The sequence below is a fragment of the Eleginops maclovinus genome, chromosome 17 (genome assembly GCF_036324505.1).
Source record: "Eleginops maclovinus isolate JMC-PN-2008 ecotype Puerto Natales chromosome 17, JC_Emac_rtc_rv5, whole genome shotgun sequence".
NCBI classification, from domain to species: domain Eukaryota; kingdom Metazoa; phylum Chordata; class Actinopteri; order Perciformes; family Eleginopidae; genus Eleginops; species Eleginops maclovinus.
Window position 1 is genome coordinate 3,418,442 of NC_086365.1, and position 24,047 is coordinate 3,442,488.

At 39.6% G+C, this 24,047-nt stretch overlaps 2 protein-coding genes across 5 annotated transcripts in view; one reads left to right on the top strand and one right to left on the bottom strand.

Annotated features, from left to right (window-relative positions):
- The window catches only part of chchd3a (coiled-coil-helix-coiled-coil-helix domain containing 3a), a 62,301-nt gene extending 58,842 nt beyond the window's left edge, over positions 1–3,459 (bottom strand). For 2 of the 4 annotated variants that reach the window (XM_063905012.1, XM_063905011.1), the window contains exons 1-3: positions 3,231–3,459; positions 1,911–2,270; positions 1,267–1,447 (exon numbers count right to left, since the gene is read on the bottom strand). In XM_063905012.1, the coding sequence (XP_063761082.1) occupies positions 1,267–1,447; positions 1,911–2,270; positions 3,231–3,311 (622 nt within the window). In that variant the 5' untranslated portion in view covers positions 3,312–3,459. The remainder of the gene's footprint in view (positions 1–1,266; positions 1,448–1,910; positions 2,271–3,230) is intronic. The other 2 variants (XM_063905014.1, XM_063905013.1) reach the window with 2 other exon arrangements.
- A 5,721-nt stretch (positions 3,460–9,180) lies between these two features.
- The window catches only part of exoc4 (exocyst complex component 4), a 113,446-nt gene continuing 98,579 nt past the window's right edge, over positions 9,181–24,047 (top strand). The window contains exons 1-7 of the mRNA XM_063905911.1: positions 9,181–9,283; positions 10,381–10,570; positions 12,800–12,994; positions 16,311–16,504; positions 20,703–20,812; positions 22,840–22,940; positions 23,074–23,228. Of these exons, the coding sequence (XP_063761981.1) occupies positions 9,204–9,283; positions 10,381–10,570; positions 12,800–12,994; positions 16,311–16,504; positions 20,703–20,812; positions 22,840–22,940; positions 23,074–23,228 (1,025 nt within the window). The 5' untranslated portion in view covers positions 9,181–9,203. The remainder of the gene's footprint in view (positions 9,284–10,380; positions 10,571–12,799; positions 12,995–16,310; positions 16,505–20,702; positions 20,813–22,839; positions 22,941–23,073; positions 23,229–24,047) is intronic.

A 24,047-nucleotide genomic window follows, 5' to 3' on the forward strand; every position in this document is an offset into this window, starting at 1 on the left:
GAGTTCCACAATGACTAGGCAGAATTGAGGGCCACTAATTACAGCATAAATGTATTAACGTTATAAAACAACTAATGAATTAATCATTTCATTAACACTTTGGGAATGGCAATTACTCATAACATGACCAAGGCTTTTATGAAATCCATTTTTTTTTAAAGGACAACAGAAATAGAAACTGCAATAAAAGTTAGAGACAAAAGCTTAAGGTGGCTCCAAGTAAACACCCACACAATAAACATCATTAACTGGACTTAAATCCTTAGAAAGCTTATTCCCTCATAACCTTCGCCTTCTAATTAACCATTATACTGAAAAAGCATTCAGGAGAAATTAGCCATTAACAAGAACAATTAATTTCTTTAGTTTTTGAACATTCACTCCTGTCTCTTGATAGAAAAAACAAGAGACTCTCGTCATCTCCCTGGTTAAAAATGACTGCACAAATCCAGTAAAAAAAATTAATAGAAAAGAGTGTTAATTCCCAAAAGCTTAAAACAATTCAGGAAGCATTTAGGTAATCCTCACAAAACAACTCCATCATCCATTCTTCTGTAATCTTGGTTATATTAATTTTTTTAAGCATAAAACTAATACATAAAACCACCAGAATATCAAGCAGTCTAAATCCAACACTGTTGGAGCTATACATTGATTTATATTATTTAATAGTTCAATACGGACTCCGAAATGTATATATGCTCACTTAATTCTTAATCATTTTTTGTTCTAACAGTTTGTTTTAAAACCGTTACTTACCTGTATATAATTTAAATGTATTTGTTATTCATTTTCAATCCTTGTGTGCATCTGTTCAGTTTTTCTTTCTCAATCTGTTGCTGCATAAACTCCTAAATTTCCCCATGGGGTTTAATAAAGGTACATCTTATCTTACCTTATCTTGAACATTATTTTTTCTGCTGTTTCTGCACATTATAGTTAATGTGTTATTATTTGGTTTACTTATTTTAGTAAATGTCATCCTTTAGGCTTTTACTTGGAAGGTATTTTTGGGCACTGGGTGATTGAGGCACCTGGTGATAAATATTGGAGAAAATAAATGCACAAAGATGACGTACTTGCCTCAACATTGGATAATTTCCCCTGCATAAGATTTGCACTTTCAGTTTTATTTCACCACTACAAACACTATGCAACTGAACAACATATGCCATGAAGCCTTAATCTCATGCATTTCCTTATTCAAAATGTTTTTGTGTAATATACGACAAACCATTTTTTTTAAGCATACTGGAAATAACTCACCAGGTGCTGCAGCAGGAGGTGGTGGTGGTGGTGGTGGGATTGAGATTACCTCAGGTACTACCACTAGCTCAGGGACAGGAGCAGGGGATACTGGCTCCACTGGGGGCTGAGGAGTAAGTGCAACTGGTTCACAAGGATCAGTAAACTCAGGCAGAGGAGGTGCAGCAAATGGCTCAGCTGTCTGCGACAAGATAGTGACAGGCTCAGAAACAGGAGGGGAAGAGAGGAGTTCCGGTTCGGGAACAGGGGGGAGCCATGGTGGGCTCCATCTTGACAGAGGGAAAAGGTGCTATGGGTTCAGCTACAGATGGAGGAGCAATGGGTTCAATTACTGGAGGACAAATAGCAATGGATTCACTTGTGGCAGGGGGAGAACGTTCGATTACAAGGTTAGGAGGAGCAGGTGGAGTGATCACTTCCACTTCAGATGGAGCAGAGCATGGAACAAGAATCTGGGGAGCAATGGGAGAAGCAGGAGGCAAAATTACTGGCTCAACAACAGCAGCAGCAGGAGCAGGAGGAGGAGGGGCCGCCACAGGCTCAAAAGCAGGAGCAGGAGAAGGAGGTGCCGCCACAGGCTCAAAAGCAGGAGCAGGGACAGATGAGGATGGGAGCACCATGTCAGTTATGGTGGGTGCTGCTACCTGTTCTGTAGGAGCCTGAGGAGGAGGAGGAGGTGGAGGTGCCGCTACAGGCTCAAAAGCAGGAGCAGCAACAGATGAAGATGGGAGCACCATGTCAATTATGGTGGGTGCTGCTACCTGTTCTGTAGGTGTTGTAGCAGGAGGTGGAGGTGCAGCAGGTTCAACACGTGGAGGGAGGGGAGGCAATGGGGTGATATGGTCAAAGATGGGAGGCACTGGCCGTATGAAAGGAGAACTTGTGATGCTAGGTGTCATAGAAGGGGGTGGAGAGGGAGCAGGCAGGTCTTTAGGTGGAGCTATAGGTTGAGCTTTAGGCAGAGCTTCAGGTTCCCTCATACGGTTGATGACATTCTCAGAAAGCTGCAGAGGAGAGTGAAAGAAGTTTCAGTGTAACAATGAGATGCATTTAAAGACAGTCCTGTATAATGATTATATATCATATAACTAAAAATGTATGCACTTACAGTAACTTAAAGTTAAACCCACACCGTGTCACGTTTACATGTTTTTGGTGTGCAAATTGAAAGAATTAACACAGCATATTGTATGATTTAAAAGGTGACGATAAGCCAATTTCTATAACTCCAGAAAGAGCCGGACCTAGCTGCTTCTCCTGCTTTCAATATTTATGCTAAATTAGATCTTCTTGTCAAACTCTCAGCAAGAAAGCAGTAAGGGTACTTCTCCAAAATGTTCCTTTAGTAAACTATACATTGTATTTAACGGGATAAGTCAGTCTTTTTGTTTTCATGTGTTGACTAGAACATAACACCATGAGTATAAACAGGATAATAACTCACAGAGCCATGACAACTGGAGTCTTAACTAATCGACTAAAGCCTCTCAATCTGTATTAAACATCAGCTGACCCAACTACAAGCTAGTAGTCACTGAATGCATGCACGACAACTCAAATAATAACATTATCTACAGCGAAATCTCTCAGATTCATTCATACATTGAGCAACTGACAGTAGACCACGAGGTTAGTTACGTCAACGTCAACATTACCAATATGACATTGAAGAGCTTTCTGTCTCAAAGACACTGCAGCGGCTATAAACTATGTATTGTTACGTTATATCCTCCTTACCCACTTTAAAATAACTTACCGTTTAGCACTCACAATGAATGGAAGTCAGGTTGTTTGCAATATCAACTTAGCATAGCTGCTACAGTACAATCCATAGAGCACTCGATAGTTACTTACACGATAGCTTAATAACTCAATTACATCATTGTATTACCAGGTATTGCCAGGTAAGTCAACACTAATCATGTAATGGTATGTAATGTAATGTAATGTATACTGTCACTTACCCGTATGCCCTTCACCACCGTTATATTCTCATTCTCGTCTGACTCAAATGACACACGGCGGGTACTGTTGTTCGCTCCCATTTTTTTCCAGATGTCAGTTATCTACATGTAATGCCTAAATGTGCAAGTTTACTTTTGTTATAGCTAAGTATAGCCTGCTAGGGCCCGCACGCCACTGTTTCGGCAAGTCTGCACTTCCGTAGCATGACGTGCTCGAAGAACGTGCGAGTTGATTGGACAGAAGCGTCCGCATCCTAACATCAGTGACTGTCATTGGTTATTGTTTTTAAGAGTGGGGGTGTAAGAGCTTTCTCTTGTCCATTGACAGCACTGCTTGTACTAACTCCTTCAATTTTCAGGTAACAGGTGACATTATCAATATAGCTCCTGTTTCGCCCAAAAAAATACAGGTATTATATTTTCTTAAAAAGTTGTGAGAAGGATTGTAAGTTTCAATTTCTGTCACAAGGACAGGTACAGGAGAACATTCCTGCCCACTGCAATAACACTTTACAATAATTCCCCCCTGGCTGGCAGACAACTCACTGCTCCATAGCCTCTCTGTTAACTGGACATAACATGCACACTTTACACTTACAGTACTCTTTACATTGTAGCCTACATGTATATTATATGTTCATTCAATATTCGTTTACATTGCGCTATTTACTATCTGTATCTGTTTTTTTTTATTATTTCTAATTTTTTGCTATGCTTCATTTATATTCATAAAATTTCCCAATTTGCGATAAATAAAGTATTTCTGATTATATATCCACTTATTACTAACGTAGGTTTCAATCTATAATATAAGACACAGCACCTACACTGCAATTTGCACTAAAACTACTTTTTTCATCAATTTATTTTTATTATAAAATGCGTTACAAACAACAATACTTCTAAGATGTAAGCATAGGGTTATGTACGTCTTCTGAATAGCATCCTCCTGATAATTAGACTTTTCATAGCTTAACTCGCCTTAAACTTCTTAAAATATAGCCTACTTGCATAATGGTGTTTAGTAATGTTGATTAAATGGAATCAAAATTAATTTTAACTTTTTACATAATGGCTAACACCAGGAAAATGTATCATTGTTTAAGCTATTTTAAGATGTCAGAAGACTTATAGTAAGAAATAATATCATGAATAATGAAGTTATGGCTTAAGAAATGAAGTAAGAAATTCAAGGAGGAAAGAAGATGGGATAGGATTGATATAACTATGCCATCAGATAGATTTTTATAAATCCAGAATGTAACCTGGCTTAGCAGAGGGTTCATTTTGTTGTCATCCTGGCATTATTCTCTACTTCATGTATACATTAATCAGTGGTCATTGTTTCTGATGTAATGAAAAACAGCATTTTGCATCACTTTGACGTTTCAAAATTGAAATGGAATCCAATAAAGTTTATCGACAATTTTCATATCCTGCTGTCTTTTCTGCCTTTCAGTTGATGCTTTTGCTGCACTGCTCCAACCAGTATGTTCCATTCAACATGCTGACATGATGTTTAAACTATGTTTGTAGGGGATATGTATCTGCTGCTCACCATTCTTCTATTTTCTTACTTTCTTAGATTTCTCTCAAACAGTCAACACTTTATTGATATTTCTCCCAGGGCGTGTCTTTGTTATATATACAGCAGAGTATTTAATCTTGGGAATTAATGTGTGAACAACAATAGTTGTTGATTTCATTTTCCATGACATGTGTCTGGGTATTGCTATTCATTTTCTAAATCTGCTTTCTGCTCCCAGTAGAGAGGATGGGGAAATATAAAATAAATCCTGCAGTCAGCACCACAGGTGTGGACAGTTCTTGGACCCATGAAGTAGAACTAATGTAATAAAACAAGGATTTACTTGCCAGCAAGGAGGCTTACATTCAGGCAGCCAGTCAAAACAGACAAACAAATCCAAAGGGGGCAAGGCAAGCAGGAAGATAATCAAACACAGAAGATAAATGAAACACGATAGAGGGGAGCGTGACGGAACTAAGCTGAAAATGCTTGAAAGCAATTTGTAGACGATATGACACAAAACAGTGAGGGGAATAATTTTGGAAAATGTGAGAAAGTTAGGCGATCAGAATAAGTGAAAACCTCAACCAGGATGACCAATGGAAAACAAGACATATTAAAGTAATGGAATGATACTAAATAAAGCACAGAAGTAAGGCGAGGAAGAGGGAGAAGCTGGGGCATCCATCAGAGAACCTGCTCAGTTTTCAATTATTATTAGTTATTTATGTAAATCTGACTTAAAAACAAACTAAAAAACAAACTAAAAATTCTACAGGCATTAGACAGAATCCAAACATTGCTATAGCATTATATTGTTGTCGGTTTTTCATTTTCTTTTACCATATCATATCCCAAAACTCATACAGCCCTAAGCCCTGCAACATAACATTGCAGCTGGATTTGATCTGTCTCAGGGCGGGAGGATATTATAAGGGATGACATTTCATGAGAATCATACTCTTAACTTGATAAGTCATACAAACACAAACAAACAGTAATCTAATATCATTTTTTATTATGCTCTTTTCTGCTGATATTTGTGTTTCACGTTTTCTGCATTGTTTATGTTTGTGATACCTTGCAGGCATAAATCAATGAAAATCTTTTTAAAGAATTTGTCAAATTGAAAAATGTCATATTCACATATGATTCACATTGAAATGCACAATATAAATCTTGAACAAATACATATTTATTAATATAAAACTCTTTACTAAAATGGCTGACTGGGCTGTATGTTGAACAAGACACATAGCAAGGTCATATGAGCTTTGGAAATTGGAAAAGAAAGCGAACAATAAAGAAAAAATGATAGAAAGCACGACAAATGACATGAAGTGGTTATTAAAAAACTGAGAAAACAAAGAAGGTAAACGTTTGGAAGGTAATAAGCAGGTATGCAGGGCAGGATTGTGCCCTGGAGCTATGAGTCAAAGTCAATTTAGACAGACTATATAGTTACGGTATATACTATATACATTTCATCACACAACACATTGAAAAACATGCAGATCCCGAGGTTTCATTGATTTTTCATTTTCTGTGCTCCCCCGACATAATAGGTATTCAAATGGTTTAACTGTTGTCATATTGTCATTGACAGATTTCCCCAAGGGGACAGCCCAATCTCTACAAGTCTATCATGAACGGATTACGTAATAAAAAATTAGAACATGCAGTAATACCCTGAGGGCACTCTCTCAAATGCCTCAGGCAATATTGAATAAAGTGCTTATGGGACAGAATCGTGGTTAATTTCTGGTGTGAAAGGTTGTTGTTTATGAGTTATCATTATAATAAACATGATTATTATTAAAACTGACTCCCAACTTTGATACTTAGCATGCTGCTTGGTGCTCAAGTAAATCTATTGGTTATATTTCTTTCGATGACTATCTGCAGGGGAGAGAGCACTTGGTTTTCCTGCATGTTCAGTTGTATTTTTCAGTCATCTTCCTGCCGCCTATAGATGTCTGATGATATGAATGTACGCTGAACAGAAATATCAATGCAATACTTTTGCTCCCATTTTTCATCAGCTGAAATCGATGATCTAAGATGTAGGTTAGATTGGTCAAAATAAAAGGCCACTATAAAATGTGTACATATTAAAGACATATTACTGTAGGAATATTTGCGAGCAATATTTGAGCGAAATAGCCCTTTTGTGATTTCAACTCGTGAAAAATATGAGCAAAAACAGAAGTGTTGCGTTTATCTTTTTTGTTCAGTGTAGTTTGTAGCATTACTCAACATGATAATGTTTCACACCTCACATGTCCTGCTTTTATTTATTCATACACAACAAGGTGAATCAACTGACTTAAGATATTATGTTTTGCTTTAAATAGTGTCAGGCCAAAAACAAATGCTTCTTTTGCAATTACTTCTCTAAAACCTGCTACCTCATAGCAACTCATAGATTATCCAAGAAACTAATACCAAATACCTAAAAATTGATTCATTTGTTTATTTATATTGTTTTATCTCTCCAACCTTTGTGTACTTTTGTTTATTTTTTGGCAATATTTCTTACTGTTTATTTACCTTGTGATGTGAATTCCATCAGATAAATCATTGCTTTATTTAATTCATCGCTGCCGTCTTTGCAAAATCAAGTGCTCTACCTAATGAATATTTCAGTTGAATTAGGGGCGACTGGAAACTAAATTGGACAAAACCTAAAGTATAAAATGAGTTTGAGGCCCTTTTATTGGTATTGCATCAAATAGGAGATATGAGGCATATGTTTTGTTTGATACAACTCAAGATTATGTGAAAAATCCAGAGGGCATATAATAGCTGCAGTTTTTCTGTTTCCCTAACCACATTTCCATGGAAACAAGTAAAGAAGTACCTACTCCCTAATCACCAAGGGATGACATTTATTATAAGTTTCCATGGGGTGTCATTGGAAAGAACACAAAACTTCTTATTCCCTGTTGATAATTATCAAAGCTATTACAACAAAGAAATACATCACAATAGATCCCCAAGACCAATGATATGAATAATTTAATGACCACCAGAACCAAGAATACACCTGCTTTAATGCATGCTTTTAGTTATTGACCTGCACTCCTAATTAATTCATACAGCTTCTGTTTCTTCAAGAACCTTTTTCACTAATTATGTATTTTAACTTTTAAGTTTTAAGTCTGTTTTTGGCATACCATCATCTGCTGTATTTGTTTTACTGAGCCTCTGATGAAGGACACAGAGTAATTGATATGCAGCATTTGCATTTAGAGCTATATATTAACACAGATCACAAAGGCATGTCCTACAAAGACCTTATTGCCCTTGTAGTTAATCCACACACAGGTCAGTCAGTCAAAGTAATCACTTACTGTGCAAACACACATCAAGCTGAAAGAAACAACCTTGGTGCTGCATTATTGGAGAAAAGAAGCCCTGTAGATTAGTTGGACTGATGGGACATGGGAGGGGTGATAAGAACTTGAAAATTAAACTTGGAACTGGAAAGCTACACACCTTCAGAAGAAAAATTGTGGCTCCCGAATGACACAGCAATTGTTTCCTTTTTTTGTGCAAGAGACACAAAGATCGCCCACAATGTTATCTCCTCAGTCCACCAGTGCATCAATCAGGGCTCAGGCTGCCAGGGATCGACCCCCTTTGGTCCCGAATCAATGCCCTCTCCCATTCTCATTGGTACAGCAGAGATTGTCAGAGATACAGAGCAAGAGACTCCTGCCAAATCCGGCACTATATGTTCTAAATAGGGGAAGCTATTAACTCTCTGACACACTGTCTATCTCCTTTCTTCTCTGCTCAGCCTTTCCCTTATCAGTCTCATGAGGACTGGATTGAAATTGTTAAAAATGAAACTGTTTTTCTATTGTGATATTTGTATTATAGGAAAAACTTAAAATATAAACATAAAACATAAATAATAATCTTATGCCACATCACCAAACATCAATTAGGATCAGTATCTGCACTGCAGTGCAGAGCATACTGGATGCGGGCCATTTATTCATCTACTGTAGGGAAATCCGTGTATGAGATCATATAAACATGCACCTTTTAATAATCTCAAATTATAATGTTATTAATAAATGGCTTTTGTTGTTTTAAGCAACACTTCTGCTATAAAGAATAGACCTAAAAAGATAGAACCATGACAGTAAAATGTTGAAATTGCTCAGAATGTAAATCGCTTTACCTATTTCCATTCAAATAAAGAAACAAAACACAGAATAATCAAACAGTTTATCGTGTAAATCTATAATAGTTATATTAAAATATAATAGTTAAACGAATACACGTTTTAATTATGTGACGGTAACCAATTCCGAAATCAGAGAAATGTGCAACACTGCTGGCAGACTTGCTTTCATGTTCATACTACAACTCCCAGAATTCCTTTCCTTAACTCGCGCTTGTGTCTTCCTGTTTGGGTGCCGCAGTTGGAAAAAATGGCAGCTGAGACAGGGAGATACAGGACAGCAGTTAGCAAAAACAAAGACCCTTCTGGTCTTCTTATCTCTGTCATAAGGTAAGGTTTGTCTCATTGTTTATATTTACTATCCGGCGCTGGTAAGACGTATGACAAGTCTTGAAGTGCGCTCGCATTTGCTCTGACACCGGTTGACAGCTAGCTTGTACGCTAAAGCTACGTTAGCAATACCCTGCCTCTATTTTTCATTATTTGCATAAAACGAAAGCACATACCCTTTGCATTTTTTCTTGAACGATTTTGGTTATATGTCCATTCATATCAACAGCAGTTTAATTTATTCCTGAAGCAGAATAAAATGTTAAAATCGAACACAGTGTGTGTCTCTACCACAATTTCAAGCTCACCAAATATTTGTGTCACAAAATAAACGGTTTTCATAAAAACCTCGTTGAACTGGAGGAATAATATTGTGCATTGGTACATTTTTTATTCCGGTTGGCTTAATGAAGTGCCCCATGCTTGGATTTCGGGGGATGTTTCTTAGCCACAGTTGCTATGATTTCGTAGGAGAACATAGGCTTCCGAACTAGTGATTCTCATTTATGAACTTTGGGATATATTAAAAAGATGTATTGCGTGAAAAGCACACACTGCAAAGAAATGACCATCACTGTGACTCCTGCAGCTAACAGGTTTAACAGTTGTAATGCACTTAGTTGCTCTCGTTTGGAAAGAGGAACTTGTACAGGAAATTGATTTTAAAAAAGAGTAAGAGTTTTCTCAGTGGAAGCCAGGATTATCCATGTAGCCTGCAGTCCTCCATTGGGTTCTCAGTATGTAACACCATATTATTATTATTGACCAAAGTTAAAGACATAACTTTTTTTCTAGTATGATCAAATGAGGAGTTTGTTTTCCAAATATGTGAAAACACGCTATAATTGACAATATCAATACTAATGCCGCTGTTAGAGCCCTTTGTTCCGACATGAATGTTTCTGTAAATGTTGCCATGCAGCCTTTACTCGAGGTGTATGTTGGAATGTGTCGATTTTCTTTTCCCACCACTTGTAATAGTTATTTCCTGAAGGTTTGTGTTCTCCACTCCAGCATTGATTGACTCTTTATTCACACGCATGCTGTGGATGTGGGAATGGATTTAACTTTCTAACGTTCCCTCTTCTCCTACGCAGGACTCTGTCCAGCAGTGATGATGTGCAGGACAGGGAGACGGAGAAGGGTCGTCTCGAAGAGGCCTTTGAGACATGTGACAGAGATTTGGATGAGCAGATTGTTCAGCATTATGCCGAACTTACCACCGCCATCAGGACCTACCAGAGCATCACCGAGCGCATCACCAGCTCCCGCAACAAGATCAAACAGGTAGAGATGTGACACTGGAGGGTGTGGGAAACAAATTGCTATATTTCATGCTTACTTTTTTAAATGACCGTGGCAGAATTGAGGGATTTTAGATTAGTGCTGTGCAATTAAGAACAGAATCTGTTTATTTATTTTTCTTTGTCCAACATAAAAATGGTTTCTCTATCTCAGTTTTTATGCTTTTTGTCATTCTCCAAAACTGACAGACTGACTTAATTACCACACATCCTGTTCACCTAGAGAAAACTGCCTATGCAAAAATCCTACACTCAAGCCGGAATCCTTCTCCTATAGACATACAGTGCTCAGCGTAAATGAGTACACCCCCTTTCAAAAGTAACATTTTAAACAATATCTCAATGAACACAAAAACAATTTCCAAAATGTTGACAAGACTAAGTTTTATATAACATCTGTTTAACTTATAACATGAAAGTAAGGTTAATAATGTAACCTAGATTACACATTTTTCAGTTTTACTCAAATAAGGGCGATGAAAAAATGAGTACACCCCACTGAAAGTCTCTGGAGCAAAGCTACATTTTAGACTACACATGTGTAATTCAACAATAATCAACCACAGGTGAGTCAAATTATTCCTTACACAGGTGTCCAGCAGACAGCTGACTATAAAAGGGTGTTACTTAAAGAAAACCCCTTCCCATTTCATGTTGTTAGCAATGGCACCACATGGAAGAGAAATGTCACAAGACCTGAGAAAGAAAATATTTTTTTTACACCGCAAACGTGAAGGCTACAAGAAGATCAGCAAAGCTTTACTTATCAGTCAGAACACTGTAGCAAAAGTGGTACAAAACTTTAAAAAGATGAAACTGCAACAGTCTCACAGAGACGTCCAGGTTGTCCAATGAAGTTAACACCTCGACAGGAGCGTCTTCTGATGAGAACGGTGGAAGAAAATAGGCATGCAAGTTCCCTGCAGTTATCTAAGGAAGTAGAAAGCCAAACTGGGGTGACTATTTCCCGTGACACAATACAGCGTACACTGCAGAGGAATGGCATGCATGGGTGCCGTTCACGGAGGAAGCCTCTCCTAAATCCCAGGCACAAAAAAGCCCTCCTAGAATTTGCCAGGGCCCATGCTGACAAAGATGAAGACTACTGGGACTCTATACTCTGGAGTGATGAGACCAAGATAAATGTTTTTGGAACTGATGGCTTCAAAACTGTATGGAGAAAATGTGTAATCTAGGTTATATTATTAACCTTACTTTCATGTTATAAGTTAAACAGATGTTATATAAAACGTAGTGTTGTCAACATTTTGGAAATTGTTTTTGTGTTCATTGAGATATTGTTTAAAATGTTACTTTTCAAAGGGGGTGTACTCATTTACGCTGAGCACTGTAAATGTCTCTACGACACTTAACATTGAAAATGTTGTCAACATCTCCATAAGTCAGCCAATACAGACCTTGCGAAAAAGACAACCAGTGTCCTAGTGCCTCTTATGCAAGGTATTCGAAGTGTAACCAGGTTCTGTCTTTAAATGATGACATGTTGAAACCAGAACTCCGAAAACGAAGCATCAAAATTGAATGTTGGCAGCACAAATCTTTATTATTGACATCTTTTAACACCGTTACAATGTGTGTTCATGTCATTTTCCTGCCTTCCGCTTTAAATTCTGCATTCTCTAAGCATAACTCTAAAATCAGATAAGCTAATCAGTCAGAAGTGCAAACACCTGTGTAGGAGTGCAGGGCTTTAAATGGAACTGCAAATTGTCTCAAGGCACTTGAACTAAAGCACAAAAACATCAAAAACTATTGATGTCTCCCAGACTCACAAATAAAAGTGTTAAAAAGGGGTATGAGCTATACTTTTTGTATTTATCTGCATTTCCTTGATTGATAATGATGATTATTTTTTAGTTGTATTTAACTAGAAAATAGTAGTGCTATACAGTGAATGTCCCCTTTTATTACTCTTACAAAGTTCTCGAAATTTAGATTCTTTGATGAAATTGAGCCTGGAAAAAACACTTGTAAATCTGTCATGGCTCTTATCTTTCTTTACAGCTTCATGCCATTGACTCTTTTCACATTAACTGCTGGCAAACTCTGAGCTCATGAGTCAACATTTCTCCTTTTTTTTAGGATCTTTATTTGATTGGCGTCATCTACACGCAAAATGATCTTGTGTATTGGTATTGCTGCACCTTAGATATATTGTGCCTTACTCTTTTGATTTCAACTCACTCTTCAGGTGAAGGAGAACCTCCTGTCCTGTAAGATGCTGCTACACTGCAAAAGAGACGAGCTGAGGAAGCTGTGGATAGAGGGCATCGAGCACAAGCACGTCCTGCAGCTGCTGGATGAAATCGAAAGCATCAAGCAGGTGCCTCAACGGCTGGAGGCCTACATGGCAAGCAAGCACTACCTTCACGCCACAGATATGCTGGTGAGTAGACTGATAACGGCCCGAGATGTGTCTGCACCACAGCTTTTTTGTGTGTGTGTAAGCATATGTGTGAGGTTTGTCGTTTAGATGGAGAGGCTGACAGACGGAAAGAGGGAAAAAGGAAAAGGCTTGCTAGATTTGGTTTTGTGTCGTTTGATGGTGAAGAAAGTGAGAAGATTGTTCTCTTTTTTTTTAAGTTGAGAGAATTTACATAATGTAAATGTGTATGAGGCAATACAGAGGCGGTACCGTGCTTCTGAGACACATGGTGTGCACAGAACACTTCTATAAACAGCAGCCTCTGAAGTGTTAATGCAAAGATTGATTTCTTGGCACCTGTCATCCCTCTAAAGAATCATTTTCTAGCCGTGAACAGTCCAGTGGGTGCAACTCTTTTACTTCAAGAGAACATCATCTAAGTGTGGTGAGGGCGCTGCAGGTGTGTATGTTTGCGCGTACTCCTGTTCTTTTGATGTGTGTTTTGCAGTACGCTCGGCAGGGGAGCTGGAGGATGGTATTGAGGACTAAACGACCAGGCTCTCTGATCCCTCGTCTCCTTTCTTTTACCTCCACCTCCTCTCTCCCTTTCTCTGTCACACCCACACATATTCCTCAAGACTTTGGTAATAATTAGGTTGCTAGAACGGGGTAACCTGAGGATGTAAAAAGAGGGATGATAGTATGCCCAAAGGACCATGAAATATTCTCTTTGTGGAGGTGGAAAGAATTGGAACTTGATCCAATCTGTGCTCAGTCACTATTTTTGAAAGGTGTGGAAAATTCTAAATCAGTTACAAACAAGAGGAGTTAGTTATGATTATAAAGTGACTGACCAGCATCCTTTGAATGTATATTTTGTTAGTTTCTGCACTTGAAATGAACCTTGTGAGCTAAAACAAACAGCTTGCAATGAAGCAGTCTATTCATGCTGGATACTCAGGGGTCAAATACAGTACGTTCATTATTAATTATTTATGAATTAATGTGTTTGAGTAAAGTGTGTGTATTGTTTACTGAAAGAAGCCATGTTTTTTCCTTATAAAGTTATTTCAAAATACTTTCTTTCTCCAAACAAGTAAAAAAGCTTGTTTCTCGTTCATATCAACAGTAAATGTTTATGGAGTCTGTCTAAAAAGTTGGGATTGAGAAAAATAACTCAGATGATGAATTCAGACATGTTTATTTGACTACTTAAAGACATTTTTGCAGTGTTCTCTACATTATCTTCCCTGACACATGTATACTGCCTAGAAAACTCCCTCTACGTCTCTCCACTGTAACATCATATTGCCTGTGTCATTCCTCTGAGAGTCCCTCAAGTGTTCATTCCCATCATGCTGTCACTCATTATTGCACTCAACTGTCAGATTAGCATCTCCCTGGTTTTCCCATGCACCTTCTGTTTGCTCTCCCTTCCTTACTCCTATCTCCGTCTTCTTTCTTTGCCAGAAAGTTAACCTTGTGTTTCCTACAGACTCAGTGTACTGAATGTCTTTGCTGTGTAGTGTGGTAAGTGTAGACTAGCTAGGGATCATTCCTAGCTTCCATCTCTCCTTCAATGTTTCTCACTCTCCATTGTGTGTGTGTGTGTGTGTGTGTGTGTGTGTGTGTGTGTGTGTGTGTGTGTGTGTGTGTGTGTGTGTGTGTGTGTGTGTGTGTGTGTGTGTGTGTGTGTGTGTGTGTGATCTCGAAGGGCTGACAATTAGAATTCAGACTATGCTCTGTCTACCATTGAATGGCAGTCTTAGACCCCATGGGTTTGGTTAAAAACGATACTGGCTTTAGTTCCAGGAAATGTCCTCTCCTCTCCTATATCTCCTCTCATTCCCTTGTTCCTGTAGTGTCACAAAACCCAGGTGCACACAACGGCTGACAGAACCCCCCCCCCCCCCCCCCCCCCCCCCCCCCCCCTTGGTGCTCAGGGCTTACTGATAAGCTGTCATACTTCTCTTCACTTGTGTCCTTCTCTCCATCTCTCTTGCTACCCAGCAAATCCACTGGAGGCTTCATATCGTTCATTAAGCTGACAGGCCCAGCCCCCTAATGATGTTAACTAGCCTTCCTCTGTCATCCCAGCCCAATGTTAATGAGATATCCCCCCCTACACCCAGACACATAAGTGTTAAATGATTTTCAGCCATTACAATCACACACATATAATCATACACACATCTGGGAGGTGCGAACACACACACAAACGGGACTCACAAAGCCTTGCATGCACGCAGAGTTATTCTATTAAACCAAAGCGGGCTGATCATGCAGCGCATTAGCTCATCTTGTCACTAATGTGCCTCTCATTTGCATCAACACACACTTGACCCATGCACCCTGCCCAGTCCCCCCCCACACCAGCAGCTACCCATTCCCTTCTGGCTCGCCCTGGCCATGCAAATATTTTTCAAAGCACTATCATCTGGCCATTAGTGCTCTTGAGATAGACAGAGTAATGCACATTCATACACAAATACAGCCTGGCAGTTTTTATTTAATGGCATGAAGATGTATTAATTGAAAGCATGCCACTGATGCTGCTGCTGTTAATACAAAACACTGAGGAAAGAGAGAAGCAGGGAGGGTAACTGGGGGAATTTTGAAAAATAAAGAGCGTGAGAAGACTTTTGAAATCATTTTTTAGAGGAAAATACATTTTTCATATGTTGTAATGTACATTTGAATCATGTACCCCCTGCTGAAATCAGAACATGAGCTCCATCTAAGTTTGTTTTCTGTGCATGTCTGTGATAGTTTGTGGAAAATGAGCATCAACACTGGGATGTTGACGGCTGATCTTCATTGGTAACCATTAGGTTCCTAATAATTTGCAGTTTAAGGTGTAGCTTCAAATGGAATCGTTCAAAGCTGGTCTGACAGGCCAATTTTACCGTCATTACACAATATAAGATTTGGACGTTTTTATACTATAACCACAGGTTGGTGAGTGGATTAATGAATTGTTTTGTCATATAGGGATCCTCTCCTCGGGGTGTGTCTTGTACAAACTTGTCCTGCAAAGGTGAGTTATGTGCAATGTAAAAGAACAATGAATGTGCAGCCTTCCCAACTCCAGGCTACAATGTTTGCTGTGTGATGATTGGCCATGAACCTTTTATGAAAATTGGCCATAGATTAGATGGCCTCTTAGATTTCCACCCTCTTGCGTTTCCCTACCTTTCTCTCTGTTCTGATGTCTTTCTGTGGCTTTCTAATGTGGGCTTTCCAGTGAAGGCAAATGCCAAAGGAGAATCTTCATCATACACAAAGAAAAGTCCAGCTGAGGACAACCTGTGATTGCCTGGTATGTTGTTGTATGCAGGTGTCAGCTGTGGATTCCTTGGAAGGCCCCCTGCTGCAGGTGGAGGGGCTTGGAGATCTGCGACTCGAGCTCCACAGCAAGAAGCTCAACATCCACCTCGTACTCATCGATGAGCTGCACCGCCACCTCTACATCAAGTCCACCAGTCGTCTGGGACACAAGAACAAGGACAAAAATGCTGCACGTCTTCCAGGGTAAGGGGCTTATTTTTAGGTAGAGAACAATTAATTAGTTTTCCTTTATTAACATCCCTCTATGATCTGTTCCTATTCTAAATGTCCACAAACGACCAACCTTTAACTTTTTATTCATCTTTTACTCAAAGTTTTCACTAATTTAGAGGTTTGAGTAAGACATACCGTATTTTCCGGACTACAAGGCGCACCTGAATATTAGCCGCACCAGTCTAAAAGCCGCAGGTGTTTTAATGTTTAATTACCATATGTAAGAGAATATGCACAAAGTGGATTGTCAGGAAAGAGATGGCTGTTTAGGAACACATCCCTTTTATTAACATTTTGAAAAACAAGTTAACGGTACATATTTGCACAACTTTTTACGTATATGTACAAGTACCGGTAATTACAAGTACGAAACATGTACTGTGCTCTTCAAACGAGTAACAAATGTACTGTAAAAGACAGTCATTCATCGCCATCTTTGCCTTCTTCCTGCGCACTAAAACCACCAAAGTCTTCTTCCTCAGTGTCGGAAACGAACAGGCTTAGGGTGGCTTCGTCATCCACTCTCCCAGTCTCTCCTTCGTTGTCGCTTTCAAAACCAAAGAACTCCTCGTTGTCAGTGTCGGAATCAAACACCCTCTGAAGGGCCGTGGCGGTGTCCTCCTTTTCATCACGCAGCAGTCCAGCCCTTCGAAATCCGTTGGTGATCGTCGATGTTTTGACACTTCTCCACGCTGTCAGGATCCACTGGCAGACTTGGGCAAAACTTGCTTTTCGCATGCAATCAGTTTTGGTGAATGATTTATCGCCGCTCGTCATCCACGCCTCCCACTGAACGCGTAGTGCTACTTTGAACGCACGATTCACACTGATGTCGAGTGGCTGCAGTTGCTTCGTTGTGCCTCCAGGAATCACAGCTGGAATCGAGTTTGTGCTCTTAATGGCTGCTTTCACAGAATCTGTGATATGGGCCCTCATGCTGTCCAAAACGAGCAATGCTTTTTTTTGGCGAAAGAATCCTCCAGGTCGCTTCCCATAGCACTCTTGCAGCCACTCCTTCATTACGCTTTCCATCATCCACCTTTCTTGTTGACTTTAACAGAGATGCCGCTCAGGATCTCTTCTCTTGGCATAGTCATCCGCTTAGAAATCACCATTGGCGGAAGTTTTAACCCGGAGGCTGTGCAGCCCAGAACACAAGTGAAATTCGTTCTCTCATGGCCAGTGGTTCTCACCGTGATGGATGATTCACCTTGCTTGTTAACAGTCCTAGTGAGAGGCAGGTCAAACGTCAAAGGCACTTCATCCATATTTATGATCTCTGTCCGATCTGATGGAATATTCGTTTATCTTTCTTAGTGTGAATTTGCGGAAGTTTGTTATTTTTTCCGCGTAGTCGGGAGCGAGTTGCTTACACACAGTCGTCCGCGCCCTGATGGACAGTCCTGTTCGTTTCATAAATCTGTGACACCAGGATGGTCCACCTCTGAAATTTTCTATCTTCATTTCGGTGGCGACTGTTTTGGCTTTCAGTCGGATCTGCACAGTTGAAACACCTCGCCCGTTTGCTCTCTGTGTGTTCACCCAGTCTTCAATAAAGTCTTCAAGGTTGGGCCATCTGCTTTTATTACCTCTGAAAGCTTTTTTCGTCTTTTTGGACTGAGCCAGTTCTTCACGCTGGCGTCTCCAACGTCTCACCATTGATTCGTTTATACCAAGGGTAAGTGCAGCAGCTCTATTTCCCTCGTTGAGAGCCAAATCGACTGCCTTTAATTTAAAAGCTGCATCATATGCATTTCTTTTGTTTGCCATAATGAGGGTTTGTGGATGAAAGCTTCCTTTGCTCCTGTAATACTCGTCTTGCTCTTGTTAATCTAGTCTCTTTTTCACGCTAATTCGTACGGCACTACTTTGCCTGGCGGACGGACATGTGACCAACATACCACTCTTTTCCCCCGTGACTGTGTGTCTGATCACATGCCCTTCCGCCAGACAAAGTAGTGCCGTACAACAGCGGAACAAACCAAAACAAAACCTCTTACGATATCACAAAAATCATGAAAAATCCATAGAAAAGCCGCACCGGACTATGAGCCGCAGGGTTCAAAGCTTGTGCAAAAAGTAGCGGCTTATAGTCCGGAAATTACGGTAGTTAGTGAGATGAAGTCATAGTCTGTTGTAAAAATAAATATTTGTGTTGATTTGTCCCAAAAAGCCTATCTTGTTGGTCTATTATGTAGTCATAGGTAATGTAGCCTTCTAAGTCCTTCCTTCCTTTGAAAAGTTTTGACTGTACAGATGTGTATTCATTATAAGTTGTTTCATTCCCTGGACAACTTTCCAATTATTTACTTTATGTAAACCAAGCCAATTACTGAGAAAACAATTAGACCCTGTATAACTTGTAGCTCAGCTTTTTATGTTTATGCTACAGTATGTGCTGTGAAGTTTGAAAGAAACAGAAGCAAAGCACATCATTTATTGTAAGGAAGCATACATTACTGATTAACACATGGGGAATTGGGGGGTATGAACATGGAGTCGTGATCGATGATACTGTAATTCATCTTATATGTATGAAAATGCCCATTCTATTGTTAGGTTTCCAGGAAAGATACATTTTTCAACCTAGGAGAAACATTTGCCAGTTACTAGCAATAGAAAAATAAGCTGACAGAATGAACATAGAGTTTCCGTGTGACACCAGAGATGCTTTTAAATGATGAAGTAGGATTTGCAGCCTCTAGGAGAATAACTTAAGCTATGCCTCCGTGACCCAAGGGCCAGTCTCTTGGTTCCTTGATGCGGGCGTATAAGCTATTAGGGATAATGCAGCACAATGGCTTCACACACGCTGTTGATGCCGCCGTGTTCCGTGGATGGCATTCAGAGCTTAAATGTTGTTTGTGCTTTTACATGTGTGTCTGTGTGTGGGGTGCAGTAATTATGTTGGCTGTGGGTTGCTGAGGCACAGTGATTTATTACTGAGGGTCAGCCGGTGACAGGTCCTGGCCTTCCTGTATTGGGTCGCCTCTAACAACAAGCCAGCCTCCATACACCCCACTCACTTAGCAGACACACTGTGTTTATACCGCCCAACTTAAGAGAGCCGGATTGCTTCCACCTCAGGCTTAAGGCATGATAAATGGTTCATTGGAAAGCAGCACCAATCCTACCCAGATGCAAGGGTTTGTTTGTTTAAAAATTAGATTGTTTTTGTGAGAGGTGGCCAGGTTAGTGGGGGCATTTCTGCACATACTGAACTTTTGTATGCATGAATTAAGCTATAACTCAAGATTTTGGTTAGGGCTGTCACTTTTTTTAGAATCGATTGTACAATCGATTGGACCGACCAACACACGTTTCGAAAACGAAAAGAGGGAATCGATTTTTACCAAATAACTTATTTTTTAATGAATTAAAGAAATAAAAAATATTTTATTTCATCATGATTATTATTAACATAACTCACAAACAAGCAGAAAAGAAAAGAATTTTGAAAGTGCAGTAGGCATTGCGAGGGCTAAAAAGTAAATTCCCACCAATTCTACACACCGGAAACAGCCTGATAGTGTCGGCTGCCGCGGCTTAGTGTTTTGCCAAAAAATGGAGGGCAACGGCGATCAACCTGCACGACATGGGAGATGAGTGATAACCCCTAATCACATGAGGAGTTCGATATGGAAGCACTTCGGATTTTGGGCACAAGGCAAAACTATGGAGAAGGACAAAGTGGTATGCAAACTGTGTGATCGTGAGTTCCCATATCACAGCAGCACTACAACTATGAGGGGGCATAAAACACAGCCAGAAGCCTGCAGTAATGTTTTTCGTCACTGATGTTATGGCAGTCCATACTGCTTATCGTTTTTCGAGAATGCTCCTGTTTGTTATACATGAACTTCACGCAATAAATAATCAGAAATGCTGACCTGTACGTCTCTTGCGCCCTCTTTACGTTCGTCCTAATGGCAGTGTGTTGGCCTTTATTTTGAAAATTGAAACGTAGACGTGGATAATCGATTCTACAATCGATTCAATGAAAATTTAAGCCTAAAAAATCGATTGTGATTTTTTCAAAAAGTGACAGCCCTAATTTTGGTCTGTCTATTTGTCTCATAAACCTGCACTATATATTATTGTATTTGTATATTATTTAGGAATGTTAATTATTCTAACCCGACTGATTTTTTGGTTTTTGTCTTCACAGCTCCGCGGCTAAAGATTCTTCTCCAATGCCTGTGTTGGATGTGAGCAGCATGTCCACCCCACGGAAGCTTCTGGATACATCACAGTTCAGCACACCTGGATCAGGCAGTGGTACGATCCTTAGATACCTCTAGAGATGGTAGTATGAGGGATTAATGGGTGTCAGCGTGGCAAGAGGAAGGCGTAACGATTTTGTGAAGGAAAAAAGAAGCAAAAAGACTTGGTTTTAAGAGGGTGTTTTATGAAAAAAACATTTGTAATGTGGTTTGCTTTCCATTAAAGTTGCATACATTAAGGGAACACTATAGAGATAAACACATCAACAAAGCAGTGTTGTTGGTCTCTTTGGAAACAAAGCGTGTGGATTTCAGTTTGCAATTTGACTTCCTCTGTGCTGATATCCTTAGTGATAATGAAGTCATTAGCTTACATCCATTTGCATGTCATTACGGGTGTGTATTGCCGCTCACACACATACCATTATTGAATGCACACAGAAACTGCTGATCCAAACTATTGTGCAGTGCAATAAACACACCACTGACTTGCACATACACACTTCTCTCCTTGCAGTGTATGCCTTAATATCCTCAACTATGATCATCATATACAATTCCCACGCTAACATTATCATCGTCTTGTCCCCCCTATCTGTACCATTAGTCACCCAGCATCTCTGTCTTCACAGCAGGGGAGAGGCATTCATTACGCACAAACTGGTAACCAGCGCTTTAACAGGGACTCATAATGCCGACTATAACTGTATTCAGGAATGTATGAATCCTCTCATGGTTGTAGGGGCGTAGAGTCAGCACTGCATTCCTTGCAGGCAGAGAACAGAGGAACGCAAACAAGAAGATAATGAAAAAAGTTAATCCGGCAATAACTTGCTGTTCCCTTGGTATTTCTGAGTTTTTATATTAAGCCTGGCACTTTTTTCTTGGCGTTCTGACTTAGCAACTCACGGTTTCGTTTAAGCTCGGTGGATGCCATGCAAGCATACACCATCCTGTGCATACCACTCAATGCCTAATTGTGGCTTTTTCTTCAATTATCCCTTGGGATGAAAAAATGTTTACCCTAATATACGATATGCTCTTGAAAATAATGCTTCACGGAAAGACACAATGTGGCCAACATTTATATCCATAGGTGGTTTAACTCTCTGTCTCTTTTGCAGTTAGCCCTTACTTCTTCACTGAAAGCTTGTCACCTAAAACTGTCACTTAATTCACGTTTTTTACCCACGTGTTTTGGAACACACAAATGCATGAATTACCACTAACACATTATAAGCATCCATTCAATTCAAACCCAACGTAAAAGCTAAACCACAGTTTTCCCATCATTATGCAAAGAGACCACTGGCAATTAGCTACCTCCGGGCAGTAAGTGCCCGTACACCGTCATGCTAACAACTGCGGTCACGACACAGCAGCCGGCTTCCATCAATGGCCTAGCTTGCCATTTTGTCTAATAGCATTAGAGCACCTCATTTGTAGCTTGTAATTGTCATAATTATGACACAAGCTACAGTTGGAATGGGGGAAAAGAGGAAATACACCCAAAGTCCATTAACTTGCCATAAACATTAACCGTCTTAACGCGCCTGATGGGGAATAGGGACGCCACATCTAATGGAAATTAGAGCATCACTCGATGCTGCCACTCTCAATTTAGCTGCTAATGTGTAAAGTCAGATGGAAAGAATATGAATGAGGGGAGGATAACAGGTGCAGGTGTGCACACTTAATATTTATTAATACATTTGAAGCCTTCCCTGTATTTGTTTTAAATGTCAAGGTTCTGTCTTGGTTACTAGGCTTTAAAATGATATGTAGATTTGAGATCTTGGTTTGTCTGTGACATGGCATCTCCCAAAGTCTTTCATGTCTTTCATGTCTCAAAGTTGCTACAAAACCCCTAACATACAGATGGAAACAACTGGTTTATTAACGTGCAAGAACAAGCATCATTTTGTGACCTTTCTGATCCCATTTTTGTAATTGTATTTTCACAGGTCTGTTATCTAAATAATTGTATGTCTTCGTCTGTAAATTGTAGGCAGTTGTCTGAAGTGCTAACTGTAGACTGTATATCGTAATTACTGTAACTGTGTATGTATTTACTTTCTTTAGTGCGTGAGCTGCAACAGGATGTGCGGGAGTTGAACCAAGCAGACCTCCCTGAGGTGGATCCAGAGGAAAACAGTGCTGAGTTCATGGGCATCCTCATCAAGGTACGTAGATGAAAACCTCTAAACAACACCGACACTGTGAGAACTATTTTACATCAGCCCTTGTGTTTGGTTGCATCTTTGGTATTTGTAGTCTTTCTTGATTTCCAGTGTTTGTATCCTGCTTTTTCTTCAGGCACTTGCCAAGTTGAAGAAAATCCCTGAGACCATTAAAGCCATAATGGAGCGACTGGAACCTGAGCTGAAACAGATCGTCAAGAGGTCCACCACTCAGATAGCAGACCATGCCTACCAGAGAGGAGAAAACCTGGCCCAGGAGAGCAAGCCAAGGTACAGTGATGAAAAAGGGAGGATAAGAAAACACACATTGAAGAAAGAAGGCCACTGGGGAAGTTGAGAATTCTTGAGGTTAATAATAAGTAGTGAATGAAAAGGTAATGACTGGTACCTTTAGTAGATAGCTATGAAGAGGGAATGAAAAGCATTCCAAAGCATTGTACACAAAATGAAAGCCATCTTTCAAAATGATAATGTTCTCCTGTTGCGTTAAAGCAGTTTACCAGTTTCACAGTATACCATGGGATAAGGATTAACAGCTAAACCCACTTGTATGCTTATCTGCAGTATAGAAAACTGACAGAAGTGTGTAGGAGTCTGGCTGAGCTTTCACGCATTTACAGTATACTAATTGTTCATAGGACATGTTTTGAAAAGCTCACAGCTGATGTTATTTGTCATTATTAATTTAACCTTCTACCGTGCTGCTGACATGTAAATGGACAGGTTTTACGATTTATATTTCTGATTGTAGACACATTTTCACTCACCAATGTTTCGTTTAAGATACAGTCCTGAAACATAACAGAAAAATAGTTTCAAAATGGTCGAGTTCGAATCTTGTGGTCCAAGCAATGAACCGTAAAATTGCGATATTTTTGAGACCGTTGGAATCTTATCTGCCTGACAGAAGATAAGAAGAAACATCAGCAATGTTTCCATAAAATGATCAGTGTGAAGCAATATGCTGCTGCTGTTGAAACAACAGACCTTAGTAAAGCTGTCTCTTGTAATCCCCTCCGTACTGTAGCTGTGCAGGAGTTTTATTCAAGCAGCTGGCTTACCTATTCTTGTGTAATTATAGTATTCCCA